Source organism: Antennarius striatus, chromosome 9 (genome assembly GCF_040054535.1).
Source record: "Antennarius striatus isolate MH-2024 chromosome 9, ASM4005453v1, whole genome shotgun sequence".
Lineage (NCBI taxonomy): Eukaryota > Metazoa > Chordata > Actinopteri > Lophiiformes > Antennariidae > Antennarius > Antennarius striatus.
Genome location: NC_090784.1, coordinates 10,036,896 through 10,052,218, shown reverse-complemented (window position 1 = coordinate 10,052,218; position 15,323 = coordinate 10,036,896). Strand labels below are relative to the sequence as shown.

At 40.2% G+C, this 15,323-nt stretch overlaps 1 protein-coding gene across 1 annotated transcript in view; it reads right to left on the bottom strand.

Moving 5' to 3' along the window:
- cdkal1 (CDK5 regulatory subunit associated protein 1-like 1) overlaps positions 1-15,323 on the bottom strand; it is a 252,411-nt gene that overhangs the window by 165,557 nt on the left and 71,531 nt on the right. The window contains exons 5-6 of the mRNA XM_068323764.1: positions 13,691-13,787; positions 7,000-7,048 (exon numbers count right to left, since the gene is read on the bottom strand). Coding sequence (XP_068179865.1) covers positions 7,000-7,048; positions 13,691-13,787 — 146 coding nt within the window. The remainder of the gene's footprint in view (positions 1-6,999; positions 7,049-13,690; positions 13,788-15,323) is intronic.

Genomic DNA, 15,323 nt, shown 5'->3' with positions numbered 1-15,323 from the left:
TTCTAAGGAAAAGGAGGGTTGGAAGGCATGGATAGATGGATGGATGGATGGACGAGGATAGAAAAAAATATATCACAGATGAAAGATGTATAGGATCGTGAGATGGATGTTTGGATCAGAGAGGTTGGAAGCTAAAAGATTGACCTACTGACCTAAGACTGATATCTCATAAGTGGTTGGTCTTGTTGTGCTCCCTGGTTTGATTGTAAAGCAGCCAGTATGGGGGATGGGACAGACAAACTGGGACAAAGGTGGTAGATAAGGAGGACAGGAGTGGTGCTCGTCATTTATTCTCTTGATATAACAGGTAATTAGATATGTATGACTGGCTAGTAAAAAGTAGCTTATTTTCATGACTGTCAGTTTCGATGATAAATGTCTGAGATTCAAATCAAATACAGTACATATCAATTCTACACTTTGCTTTAAGGCAAACAAAAGAGCACTAACCATAAAAACCCATTATTGAAGATTTAATAGTTGACAATGAAGAGCTTCTCTTCTTGCTTTGTCACTTCCAGATGAAAGGTCACACAGATAGACAACATCAATTACCTTCAGATGACTTTAACTATAAAGTTTTGAATGTATCTAATTCCCTCTTTGTACCTGCTCATTTCAAAATTTCCAAACTAATTTCCTCTTAATATTCAACCAGACCTTGTAGGCGAACTTTATTTTTCAGCATTCAGTTTGTTTATACTGCTGGAATAAATATAAGGTTGAATAGATGTCATATAGCCTCTAATACAGTGCCTTGCGAAAGTATTGCCCCCCCAAGGACTTTCTGACAGTTTGCTACATTTCAGGCTTCAAACTTAAAGATAAAACACTGAAAATATTTTACAAGAATCAACAACATGTGGGACACAATCGTGAAGTGGAACCAAATTTATTCAACATTTTATATTGTGTTTACAAATAAAAAACTGAAAAGTACGATGTGCAAAAGTATTGGACCCCTTTGAGTTAATACTTTGTACAACTTCCTTCTGCTGCGATGACAGCCGCAAGTCTTTTTGGGTATGTCTCTATGAGTTTTGCACATCTTGAGACAAATATCCATTCCTCCTTACCAAACAGCTCAAGTTCCTTAAGGTCTGATGGAGATCGTTTGTGCACAGACATTTTCAGATCTTTCCCCAGATGCTCTATTGGATTGAGGTCTGGACTTTTGCTTGGCCATTCTAACACCTTTATATTGTTAGTTTTAAACCATTCCATTATAGATTTGAATTTACGTTTAGGATTACTGTCCTTTTGGATGGTGAACCTCCACCCCATCCTCAGGTCTTTGATAGACTCCAACAGATTTTCTACCAGAATCGCCCTGTATTTGGCTCCATCCATTTTCCCATCAACTAATGATCTTCCCAGTCCCTGTTGAAGAAAAGCAACCCCAGAGCATGATGGTGCCACCACCATCTTTGACAGTGGAGATGGTGTTTTCAGGGTGATGTGCAGTGTTACTCTTGCACCAAACATAAAATTACGCATTCAGCCGAAAAAAGTTCAATTTTGGTCTCATCTGACCAGACCACCGTGCTCCACATGTCATCTGTGTCTCCCATGTTCCTTCTTGTAATCTCCTAATGGGCCTTTTTATGGTTTTCTTTAAGAAATGGCTTCTCCTGCCACTCTTCCATAATGGCCAGATTTATGCCGAGTACGACTAATAGTTGTCTTATGGACAGATTGTCCCACCTCAGCTTTGTATGTCTGCAAGTCATCCACTGTGATCATGGGCCTCTTGGTTTGCTTCTCTGCTTAGTTTCCTCCTTGTTTGGGCTGAAAGTCTAGAGGGACGGCCAGGTCTTGATAGGTTTGCAGTGGTTTTATGCTCTCTCCATTTTGATATTATTGCTTGCACAGTGCTCCGGGAGACATTTAAATATTGTGAAATCTTCTTGTATCCCATTCCTGCTTTGAACTTTTCCACAACTTTATCCCGGACCTGCCTGGTGTGTTTTTTTGGTTTTCATGATGTTGTTTGTTCTCCAGTGTTACTTTCACAGACCTCCGAGAGCATCACAGAGCAGGTGCATTTAAACTGAGACCAAATGACACACAGGTGCACTCTGTTTGTCATTGTTAGTCATTTAGGTCAACATTGGATCATTCAGAAGTCATCAGGGAACTTCTGGAGTCGGTTAGCTGAGCTGAGAGAACAGGGGGCCAATAGTTTTGCACATCCTACTTTTCAGTTTTTTATTTGTAAACACAATATCAAATGCTGAATAAATTTGGTTTCACTTCACGATTGTGTCTTACATGATGTTGATTCTTGAAAAATATTTTCTGTTTGTTATCTTTAAGTTTGAAGCCTGAAATATAGCAAAATACCAACGTTTTGGGGGGGCCAATACTTTCACAAGGCACTGTATGTAGCTAAAGAGTTTCATTAGCCTGTCTGACCTTTCTTGCCCCCTGTTTCTATGTCATGTACATACACTAAATCTAAACCATTCTTAAAGACAAAAGACTACCAAATACCACGTATCTTTCAAGGCTATCATCTCTTTAAGAGAACATATTAGGATAATAATAAAGCAACAAATACAACTCACCTATAAAATAAGAGGTAGAGCAGTTATTTATTAATGGTACAAAAATCAGATTTATATGGTATTCTGTGTCACTTTCAGGTGTAAAAACATTAACAAAGCAATGTTTGAAAAAGTAAAAATGTTTTGACAAGGAAAAAAATCATGTTTGGATGGAAAACTTTGTGAAGATTGCATTCCTTTGGCATAACTTGTTCTGACCAACAACCCAAAAAGTGACATGGCAATTCCAAGTTATCTAATAATACACATTTCCATATTTTTTTATTCAGTTACTGGAAAACAGATGTTTCTACTCTATTATCAAATTGGTGCAGTTTTGCTTTTGAACCTATTATATACCCCTGATTGTAGTTCTGAATTCAGTTTAAATGTGGGTTTCATGCCTGAAATGATTAAGTGGATATTTCCTGTATGATGAAGTTGAGAAAACTCATAACATACTGGGAAAAAAATTACAATTTATCAATGAAAATTTTCAACCTACCTCTATGTAGTTTGATGGGCTGTAACTAAGAATATATTCATGGAATTACAGTAAACGTTTGCACGGCTTCATTAAATACACAAAAGTTAAATTAAAATATGTCAACATATTCCGAGAGTCAAGTGGGACAGGTGGGACAAACTCAACATCAGGTATGGTTAAAACAGTAATTGATTTTAAGATGCAATCTTGTGACTAAGGAGCACCACTGACCAGACCACTGACATTGCACAGCGCAGAGTATTTCAAAACTAGGCAATAGCTCTAACATGTAAGGGATTGTCCTTACTCAGTATACCAGTCTGAGTAAACTGAGAAAAGGACAAAAATACTTTGGCATTTACAACAGGTAGTAACTTCAGCTTGATATTAGGTACATGAAAAAATATTAAAAGCAGTTTTACAGCAGCAACATATCCATACAGGGCACCCGTTGAGTTCTTTTTGAAACCAGATTCAAACTGAATACTGTCTCACACCTCAAGAACCAAACCTGTCATGTGGAAAACAGACCTGCAAGCAATTTTGGTGTGGCAAAAACAATCTGTCCATTATGAGTTCACTGAAATAAGTCTTTTAGTAGCTATAACCAACGGTAAATTCCTTAGCCTAAGGGTTTATGCCCAGTTCTCCAAGCTGAAATTATAGCTCTCAGTTTATATGAGGTCATAAAGACCTGTAATGATACTAGTAAAATTAGTTTCTATGAAGGGGTGAGGAAAGTAGGAAAATGTGAAAAAAAAATCAGAAGGAACAGGGCAGTAACAAAAACAATGAACATGAAAGCAAGTAGGGAAACAGTTCCAAAACCAGTGAGGAACAGCATGAAAAAGAAAGGAAACAGGCAATGAAACTCACTGTGTGAATGAGAATGTGTATTTGTGGACACATGATGTAGGGACAATCACACGTTGTAAAATAAATCATCAGTTCAGCCATCCTTCTATAGCATGAAGCATGCAGTACACACACACACACACACACACACACAGTAAATTCAATCTGCTCTTTATTAGAGAACAGCTGGGGGTGTATGACAGCTTGACTGGACACTCTTACTCTATAAACTCTGCCTGACCTTCATTAAACACTTAAGTGCAGTGGTACACTAACAGCTTTATGGATGATCTAATTATTGCCATGTGAGCCCATCTCTGGGCAGCACATTGGGTATCACTGAGCCTCACAGAAGAAAGTTCTGGGTTACGCTTCTTTCTGTGCAGCATTTGTATGCTCTTCCTGTGTCTGCATGAGTTCTCTGTCTTTCTCCCACCTCCAAAAACGTGCAATTTAGGTGAATTGGTCACTCCAAATTGTGTGTGTGTGTGTGTGTGTGTGTGTGTGTGTGTGTGTGTGTGTGTGTGTGTGTGTGTGTGTGTGTGTGTGTGTGTGTGTGTGTGTGTGTCTTTAATGTGGCCAACCACAAGAAAAAGACACATTAAAAAACCCAAAAACTACTAGGGTCAATTTTTTTTAACCTTTCCATGTGCTGCTACTCTGGTGTGGTGGTGTTGCTTGTGTGCCTCTGTAGGGTTACATTTACCCCGACCTACGAAAGTAGGTCAGGGTAAAATTTTGATTTCATGGGTGTATCTCTGACTGTCTTGGTTGCAGTTCTATCTGCAATGGTTGTGAAGATATTTGGTGGACATACTAATGGCTGAACGAACGGATGAATGGATGAACACACGAACATTGACAACTACAATCTTTGAAGCGGGATGTGTAAAACGTACAAGAGGCTCAATAGGACATCTCCACAAAAAATGCATTGTAAATCAGGAGTGATCAGACATCACAGTTGTAGAGGCTAGGAGGCAGAACATGCAGCACCTCAAAAAAACATTGTATTTCCTTTTCCACCCAACCAGCCAAGGTGGCTGACCACCCTCCATAGTCCAGCCCAGAGTTTTTCCCCACTGCTTGCCCCCCCACTGGGCTTGCGCTAGCCATTCGCCACTTTGCCATAGGCAAAGTAAATTCCAGATTGGCTACAAGGTTTTTAGACTGTGTAGCCACAGTGGCGTTCTTATTTTTACGGAAAAAGGGCTAAAACTTAAAAGTTTGTCGCTCGCTAGCGGCGCTAGCGCCGCCATGTCCGCATGCCGACCGAAATAGCCAAAGTGACCCGAACACTCCCGATCATTAAATATGCACTCAGGTCATGACCTCCTCTCGTCCAATGAAAAACACAATATTGTTTTTTTACAAGCTGAACCCACGAATTTGTGTACAACAAGGTGAGGACGATCGATCAAAAGAATCCAGTGTTTTATGCTGAGAGGGGGGAGGAGTGGTGACAGACCGATCAGAAGGTAAATGAACGATATTATCAATACTTGTTTGTAGTCTTAGACTTTTGATACCTATGACCGACAGGAATAACCAGCGATGCATGTAAATGTGTATTCACCTCGCTTGCTATTTTTCATGCCTTTTTAAATTGAAATGAAAAATCATGTTGTTGAATTAAAAATAAATAAATACATAAACTATGGCATACCAATGGTGTTGGTGGTGATCAAAGTTGAAATGTCTTCTAGTCTAAGTAAAACTTACAAATAAACATTGAGTAATATTTTGTATGACTATATCTTCACATAGTGAATGCAAGTTTTAAATTGTTGAATCTCACATTTATACCTGCATAATGTAGGACAGAAATAAAGATAGTTCAGCTTGAACTGTTGACTTTAGTGTATTTTTGTGGGTAAACTGAACAGAAGATTTTGTCCTCAGAATGCACCAGAATGCAGGAAAACAACCCCATTTTCTAAAACATTTCCCGGGGTAGGCCCCCTGCAACAAGCTTTGGTCGTCCGTGCATTGCGCCACTGTATTGGACCCAGAATGTGTTTTTTTGTGGCTTGCTCAATTCTTTTACACTGAGCCACAGTGGCTTAGTCATACTACCTCCTCGTGCAAGCCCAGTATGTTAAAGCTCTTTGAAATATCTGCTGATGTGATTAAGCATGATGTAAATAGAAGTTGGTTGATTGGTTGATTGATTGATTGATTGATTGATTGATTGATTGATTGAAAGAAACATGAAAGACCTGTACAATATCACAAGATCAATTCCATCTCTTGAAAAGAAGAATTATCTCAAAGGGTGAAAAACAGCAGCTATCTGCAGTTGGTTTGTGGACAAAGGAGCTCACTGCAGATTTGTAGCTGTGCATTGTGGCTGCGCACAATCAGGAAAAGTGAAGTCGCAAAAACTACAAAGCGCTACAACTAAACTGGTTCACACGAGGACCACCCCAGGAAGAGAAGACCTCTGTTGCTAAAAAGATGCGCCAGATAACCTGGCCTCAACAGTCACCACACCTCAAGTTATTCAAAACTGTTTGGGATGAGATGATCACAGAGTGAAGTCAAAAGTGTCTACAAGTACTTAGCACCTCTGGAGTTCTAAGTAATAACATAATCACATAAGTAATAACATTTTTTTTTTAAATTGCCAAGGTGATTAAGTGTATTTCTTCTTATTCTTCCTTCAAGACTCTTGAAAAACCATTTTAGATAACTACCTCATGAATCCCATCAAGAATGTTGTGAAAAGCAGAATTAAATCAAAGGGTGGCTTTTATAAAGAATCTAAAATCTAAAATGTTTTGGGTTATTTCATATGTTTTTGCTTACTATATAATTCCATGGGGTTTTTTTCAAATTGTATTAGTTTAAAACAAATATAAACTACATTGCACCTTACAATCAATATATGTATGTTGAAATTATCAATTATGACAGAATGTCAGTCATTATTTTATTTATCCTCTCAACCAAAGGAAAATGGCATTACTTTTGACAGACTGGTCATTCTTTGCCTTGTATTCTGTCAATAAGTGAAGAGACTACATAATTGAAAATAATTCATACATGGAGTTGAAGCTAAGGAACAATTTTTCATTTCAACAATAAAACAACTTTCATGTGTGAAAATACCTTTAACAGCCTCATCCACCACTTCCACCACTCGATCAATCTGTTGGACCTGAAATACAGACAAAAAAGGAAAATGTCCTTGATGTAGACAAATGCAAGTCCACACAGTCAAGGTAATGCCTGATATTGACAACATATTAATATACATATATACTGAAATGCACTAAAAAAGGGGCACAGGCAATACTCAGTCTGTACAGTGCACAACTACCAAGAGATACAATCACAGAAAGTCAGAAAGAGGATTTTACACTATAGATTTCCTAAATGTCAGTGGGTGTTCATGTAAATTTACAACCAATTATTTTACGTATTCAAAAAGTAAGTGTCTTGTGGTGGAATTTCTTTACATGTAACCAAGAGGATGGCAGAAAGATGATCCTACAGGTAAAAATAATGGGAATCATCTCATAATCATGTAAAAAATTCTGCTGGTCTCGAAAGAGGAGCTGAAGGTAAACTTTTAAAAAAACAAAAAAAAACAAAAGGGTGCTTCATCAAAAGAAGCAAACCAGACATGCTTTTTTTAATTAAATTTCACTTTAATTTATTTTGGTTTTTTTAGAAAAAAAAAGCCAGTGAGGAGATAGAAGAACCTGATTCAAAGAAAAAGAAAGCTGCAAAAAAAAGTTTTTATTTCCGCACCATTTTATTTTGCTGCATTTATCCGCCCCAGCTTAAAGACCTATATGTGAACATATTGTCTGACGTTTTTGATATTACTTCTTCCTGTTCCAACATGACTGTGCACCAGTGCACAAAGAAAGGTCCACAAAAACAGAAACAATGGAAATCATCACTGATGCCACTAATCAAAAGATGCATTCCAGATTTTGCCATATACCGTACTGTGGCTGTTATGTAACAATCCACCTATGTAATTCTCTGTTCAATTTTATCTTTTGGTTTTTATTTATTTTTTGTAATTGTTGTTTTTCAAAGTTGTTGTTGTATATGTATTTGTATATTTGTGCAACAGGCTCACCTATATCTTGCACATCATTTGTCTTACTATAGTGAATTTGTGAGCCCATTAGATGAAGGAATGGGGACAGGGTAGTTGGATTAAGGAGTACAGTACTAGAGTGGATAAAGAGCTACGTACATAAGAGATCAAAATATGTCACATTGAGACGGAAGACATCAAAAACACTAGACAAGCTGCAGAAGGAGGAAACTTTAAACTGCCTGCTCTACTATCGCCTGTACCCGTGGAAAGCTATCCTATGCATATATGGCCTCCCCAAAATTCATAAAGAAGGAGCGTCTATTGGGAATGAATGGAAGGTTCACAACAGCAATGGACCAAAATAATTGAAATGTGAAATTTTATTTATGAATTTGGTTGATAACATATTGTAATGAGAGATGTTGATTCTGGGGACAGGAATTTCACAAGCCAAATGGCTTCTACCCATTTTTTAATAATATTAAAAAGAACAAAATTTGTCTTCATAAATAAGGCCCACCCAAACATAGAAACAACGCTTACCCACTATAATCATCTGGTTACCTTGAATGCACTCAACCAAATCTGTGTGATGTTTAGCAATGGAAAACAGTGAAGGTTTGTGTGACTGTCTATGAACATTGCACACAGCACACTGTCATTCACATCACAGCTGCTTCAGATAGGACAACCCAACAGAAATGCATATAAAAGCTGACACACAGGTCAATTAAACTAAATTAACTCAACACAAAGCACTTTTTTTTCCAAACTACCCCTTATCTGGCCGTTACCACAATCACTAGATACAAATTAAGGAGTGTGTATTTGTGTATTTGCATCTCATTTGCATAACCCACCAACTGTCATTGACATTGCGTGGTTGATTGTGACGACCAAGGATGCACAAGGGTGTGTGTGCATAGTCATACCTCAGTCTAGTTTTGTGTTAATGCTTGTGCACGTGTACATCAATTTGTGTGTGTATATGTTTGTATCTGTGTGTGTATCATGGATAATCCAATCTACTCATGAAAATGAAACCAACAGTGGTAAACGTCCCAGATGTTTGCCTCTTAAGGCTATCATATGTACAAAACTGTTTGTCTGAATGTAATTGTATTATACATACATGCCTCTTCATTTCAGTGTAATTATGTTTCACATAGCATGTTTATTTGGATAAAATTACATTATTTATGGTGAAGCTTGTATAAAATGACATTTAAATAACTACACATTACAATAAGTCTGTGGCATCCTCATTTTCAGCAAATCAGTGCATATTTATGGAAAAAATGAATTCAGAATTATGTGGAAATTAAATTATAGTTTTCTGTGGTGAAAAAGGTTTAGAAGGCAAAGCTTGTTTTCTCAGTCAGCGAGGAGTGAACAAAATAATGAATGCATATGTGATCCTTGCTCATTTCTCAGCCTGTTTGTAACTCTGATTTCTCACTTCACTGCCAGAAAACTAATGAACACAGATTGTTCATGGCCATGATCAAAGACAAAGAAAATGGTAAAAGTCTACATTGCCTATTCAATATGAAAATCAAGGAATATTCTGAGGGGAGAAAAGTTTTAATAAATTAACACAAATTAAGAAGATACAGTACGCCCACACGCAGTCCCGCATCAACGCTCATGACTTCACCTCATCACAGATTTTTGGTAGGCAGTCACCGTACGCACATTCTATTGGCTGATGGCATCTGGAAGTTCGCTCGTTCCGTGAGTCTCGGACTTACGTGAGACACAAATTGCTTTAAACAGTCGATAAGAGTGTGGAAAAAGGTAATACAAATGGAAGGTGGTTTAATATCAGTATGGGGAGGGTTCATAAATGTTTAAATGTAGTAAATAAGATAGTTTGTCGTTCTATCGCATAATTCGTTAATCGCATGTGGTTCCTGGATCGCATTACCCGAGGGCGCACTGTCCTACAAAACAATATCAAAGTGTTACCCACGTCATACCTTGGTGAATGCTGGAAAAACAGTACCAAAATGTAGACAATTAAGTCACTGCAAATTCAATGCAATGACAAATAAAAAAGAAGACAAGGAAAGATGAAACTAAAACCAAGGCAGTCACAGGTCACGTCCACACGATGACGGATTTTTTGAAAACGCTAGTTTTCTGTTGCGTTTACGCCTTCCGTCCACACAATAACGCAGATATCCGGAACGAAAACGCAACTTTTTAAAAACACTGGCCGAGGTGGATTTTTTAGAAAACACTGGGTCTGCTTTGTCGTGTGGACGGCCTATCCGCGACTTTTTAGAAACGCTGATGTCTTGCCTGCAACGAAAACCGCTGTGACGTCATATTTATGGGCCCGTGTGTTGTGACAACAAAACACGGATATTGGATAAAATTTGACTCAATACTGCCACCACATGGTATGGCATGCTTATAGCCGTCTTCGAAAACGCACTGGTGGAGGGAGATTTTTTTTAAAAACGCTGTTGTGTGGATGCAAATTGTTTTCGATGCGTTTTTAAAAAGTTCCGTTTTTAAAAAAATCCGTCATCATGTGGACGGGGCCACAGACTGCAACATCCTGCGACACCCTTGCATTCAAAAATTTACCCTGAATACTTGTATAGGTCAAAGATCAAAGCTAGTGCTCTGACCTACTTTCATAGATCAAAGCATTAGCTTTGATCTACGGTCTTAGACTGGCCTTCTCGCTCGTCTTTCTATCTTATCCAGTTCTTGAGTGTACAAAAGTTGAAATTTGACTTTGATATAGCTTTCTCAAGGTCAAAGTCATCATCTCATTTTCATCCCCTTTGCCGCCCGAGTGATGTTTTTTTTGTTTCATCTTTCTATCTGCAACGGTTGCGAAGATATTTGGTGGACTAACTAACGGACAGACGAATGAACAGACAAAAGGACAAATGGACAAACACACAAACGCTGACTATTACATTACCGCTTTGAGGCGGGATGTTAAAATCAAAATCAGGCGCTATTCATAGATCTCAGGGACAGAGGGTCCGCCAGTCAATCATATCAAAGGTTTTGCATAAAATGGACACTGTAAGAGAATGGCTGGAAAGATGTTGATGTAGCAGAATGGAAATTTTAAAAAAAAAATTATCAAATTAAAAGATGTGCACTACAAAACACAAGAATGTGAGATAAGCTATGATGAACACCACCTATGCATCAATGATTCCAGACAAAAGTGCTAATAGCAGTATGTTGTAGAAATGTTTTCTCATCACTGGGAACTGCGAAGCATGTTAAATCTGAGCAATAAATAAAGGAACAAACTACAGGCAAATGTCAGGCCTGAGAAAAAACTCACTATTCAGCAGCATAATGTCTAGCACAAGGTTTAAGCCATAAGGTTTAAGCCATTAAGTGTGGAACAGCAAAGGAAAGGATTTCAAAAAGAAAGCGGATCGGGACACGAACACCGCCGGTAAGAAGAAAGGAGGTGGATTAATCATCTATACCAACGATAGATGGTGCCATCCGGGACATGTGACGGTGAAATCAACACTGCAACCGCGATCTGGAGCTAACAGCTGTTAGCATCAGACCCTACTACCTGGCGCGTGAATTCTCACACGTTATTGTTGCCGTCTATGTCCCTCGTGCGGACCCTGAGACAGCACGAGAGACCATCTGTGCGACCACCTCTGCTCTTCCGACCTCGCACCCGGAGGCGCTCGTCATTATTACCGGTGACTTTAATCACATCACTTTGGACTCATCTCTCCCCACTATGGTCCAGTGTGTAGACTGCCCCACACGGAAGAACAGAACCATCGATCTGTTCTACACGAATGCTAAGGAGGCATACACCACCACCCCCCTCCCTCCACTAGGTAAATCAGACCACAACCTGGTGTACCTACAGCCCACCTACATCTCGCTGGTGAAACGGCGGCCAGCAACAACACGACAGGTCAGGAGGTGGTCCCCGGAAGCAGAGGAGATGCTTAGGGACTGCTTCCAGACCACAGACTGGGATGTCATCGTGGGCTCACACGGGAAGGACATTGAGGGGGCAGCTCAGTGTTTTACAGATTACATGAACTTCTGTGTGGACACCGTGGCCCCTGTCAGGACAATCAGTTGTTACCCCAACAATAAACCATGGGTAACCAAGGAAGTCAAGGCTGTCCTCAATAGGAAGAAGCGGGCGTTCAGGAGCAAGAACGAGGAGGAGATGAGGAAGGCCCAGCAGGAAGTGAGACTCTGCCTGAGGGAGGCCAAGGAGGCGTACAGGAGGAAGCTGGAGAAGCAACTGGGGTGCAACCAGGTGCGGGAGGTCTGGAATGGGATGAGAACCATCACCGGAAACGGGAAAGGGCGCAGCACTGTGGAGGGGAATAGTGAACGAGCGAATGAACTAAATAGCTTTTTCAATCGGTTCAGCTCCCCCACCACTCCCAGCTCCTCGTCCCAGGCCTCTCCCGGCCCTTCGCTCCACTGATGCTCCCTCCTCCTCCTGTGCTTCCTCTCCTTCCACACCTGCCACTTCTCCTGAGCCCACTCCAAGAACTGCGAAGCTCAATGGCCCCACCTCAACCACTGGACTTCCAACTTCGCTACGACCTCCTGCTCCCACCACGACCCCAAGACCTCTCCGAGCCTGTGCTTCGGAACTAGGGGACCCCCTGCAGCGATTGTTCAACCTCAGTCTGCGGCTGGGGAGGGTCCCGTCACTGTGAAAGACCTCCTGCATCATCCCTGTACCCAAGACAGGACGCCCTACTGAGCTCAACGACCACCGACCGGTCGCTCTTACCTCCCACGTAATGAAGACCCTAGAGCGACTGGTCCGGGAGCTCATGCGTCCGCAGGTGCAGGGTGCTATGGACCCTCTCCAGTTTGCCTATCAGGCCAAGGTTGTGGTTGACGACGCTGTCTTGTAACTCCTCCACCGCGTGCTCTCCTACCTGGATGCCGGAGGCTCTGCCGTCAGTGTGCTCTTCTTTGACTTTTCGAGCGCCTCCAACACCATCCAGCCAAGGCTCCTGCAGGATAAACTGACCTCCATGGCTGTGAACCCCTACCTCGTGAGCTGGATCACGGACTACCTAACGGACAGACCCCAGTACATCCGTATGGGGGACTGTTTGTCTTCTATGGTGACCAGCAGCACGGGGGCGCCACAAGGGGCCGTTCTCTCCCCCATTCTCTTCACCCTCTACACATCGGACTTCAGGCACAACTCGGATACATGCCACATACAGAAATACTCCGATGACTCTGCGATAGTGGCATGTATCTGGGAGGGTGATGAGGGGGAGTACAGGGCATTGGTGGCTGACTTTGTGGAGTGGTGCCAACAGAACCAGCTCCAGCTCAACATCTCCAAGACAAAGGAGAGGGTGCTGGATTATTAAAGTAAGTAAGTAAGTAAGTAAGTAAGTAAGTAAGTAAGTATCTATCTATCTATCTATCTATCTATCTATCTATCTAGTTAACCTTGAATCATTGGTTAAGCATAGAAACCTTGTTGCACTCAAAATGATGGCATATGCGTTACTTCCTCAGTAAATACTATTGTCTCAAATTGAGAAGTTACAATATTAAGACTATTGAAATTTGACTATTGAAATTGAAATTAATGAGCAACCTTTCGGAACCAATTATGTTCATATGTTGGGGACTATATAAGCACATTCCAACAATACTGAAATTTATCCATGTCATAAGATGTAAGGCAGGAAGAAAAAAACATGCATATAAAAAAACATACATCAATAAACATACCCCAATAATGCTGAGTCCTTTGAGGTAGTCCATCCGTGGCTGTGCCTGAGGAACGCAACCTGCTACTACTACCTTTTTGTCTTGGTCCTGGGCTTTTCTGCACAAACAAATGAGAATAAAAACAGATGTTAAATATGGAAGAAAATTTATGTAAGTTTTTGCCAAACAAAATTTCAGCCAAATGCTGTTAAGTTAGCCAAAAAAACAAAACAAAAAAAAAACAAACATCTGAAAAGAAACCTGTCACAGCGTACCTTTATGCCGTCCTTTAATAATAATGACTTTATGACAGATTTTACCATCTTTTAAAAATGTAAAACTTCACAAGAAATTATAAACCTGATCTATTTATATTGTGAATTATAATGAAGAAATACGTTTTTTTAAACTTGTTTTTATGTATTTAATTTTAAATGTTTGATAGCCATTGAGTTATACAGCATTTGTGTGACAGTACTGAAAGTCAGGAATTATGTATGCTTATGTGTCCACTTGCATAGATTAGGGCTGAAACAATCAATCAACTTAACAGATCACCGTCAACATAAATTAACATCATGTCCCGCTCATTAAATATGTTACGGATTCTAAAGGGTCCAGGCGCGAGAGTCAAGCACCACTAAATCAAAAACCTTTAATCAGTCCATAGTGAAAACCAGGACAAGAGAGGTTACAGAACTTAGGGAATATCCAAACTTGTAGTCAATTTCAGGCAGGGGCCAAAACCAGATGATCAGAGATAGGACGGTACAAAGGAGGCAGGCAAAACCATAAACCAGCAGACAGGCCAAAAGTCATTAGCAGGGCATCAAAAGACAACGTTGAGGTATAGTCAGCATAATCACTGGCTATACCTCAACGTTACAAAAGCACAATCATTGTCCATACCCAAACTCCAACTACCCTCCCATCACTGTACATGTTTACTGTATTTTAATTTTTCGCCATGTCCAAATGATCATTTTCCATACTGCCAGTGTGTGTGTGTGTGTGTGTGTGTGTGTGTGTGTGTGTGTGTGTGTGTGTGTGTGTGTGTGTGTGCGTGCGTGCATGCATGTGTGTGTGAACGTGCGTGCGTGTGTTTTTATGTCACCTCCACTTAGTGACAGTGAGATCTGAGGCACTCGGTCTGTGTGACAAAAGCTTTTGGAAGAGCTGTCCAGACTCCAGCATGAATCTTTAATAATGAAGCCTCCTGACAGCTGGAGCAAGAGAGGGGGGAGTGAGGGAGGGGAAAGAGGTCTGTGAGGGAGGTATGGTGGGTGGAGGACGCTGGAAGAGCAATGAAAATGGATGCAAACTGCCAGTTGACAATGTTCATATTTCTTGGCAAAACAAAGACAGTGATGGAGATGGAGGGGTCTGAGAGTGGGGAGAAAGAAATGTGACTGGAGATGACTGAAAATGGGGACAGCTGAAAAGTAAAATTTGTGAGATATGATAAGAGGAAAGAGAGTAAAAAGAGATAATAGCAAACATTTAAGTGTTTTATAGTGATTATGATTATTCTGTGCCGTTTGTGTCATGCTGCTTTAATTCAAGGACACATCTCAATCTAACTCATGACTGTCAACTGTTGAAGAGGAAGCTACTAAGCTGGACTAATAACTGAAAGTGCTTTAAAAGTGTAAAA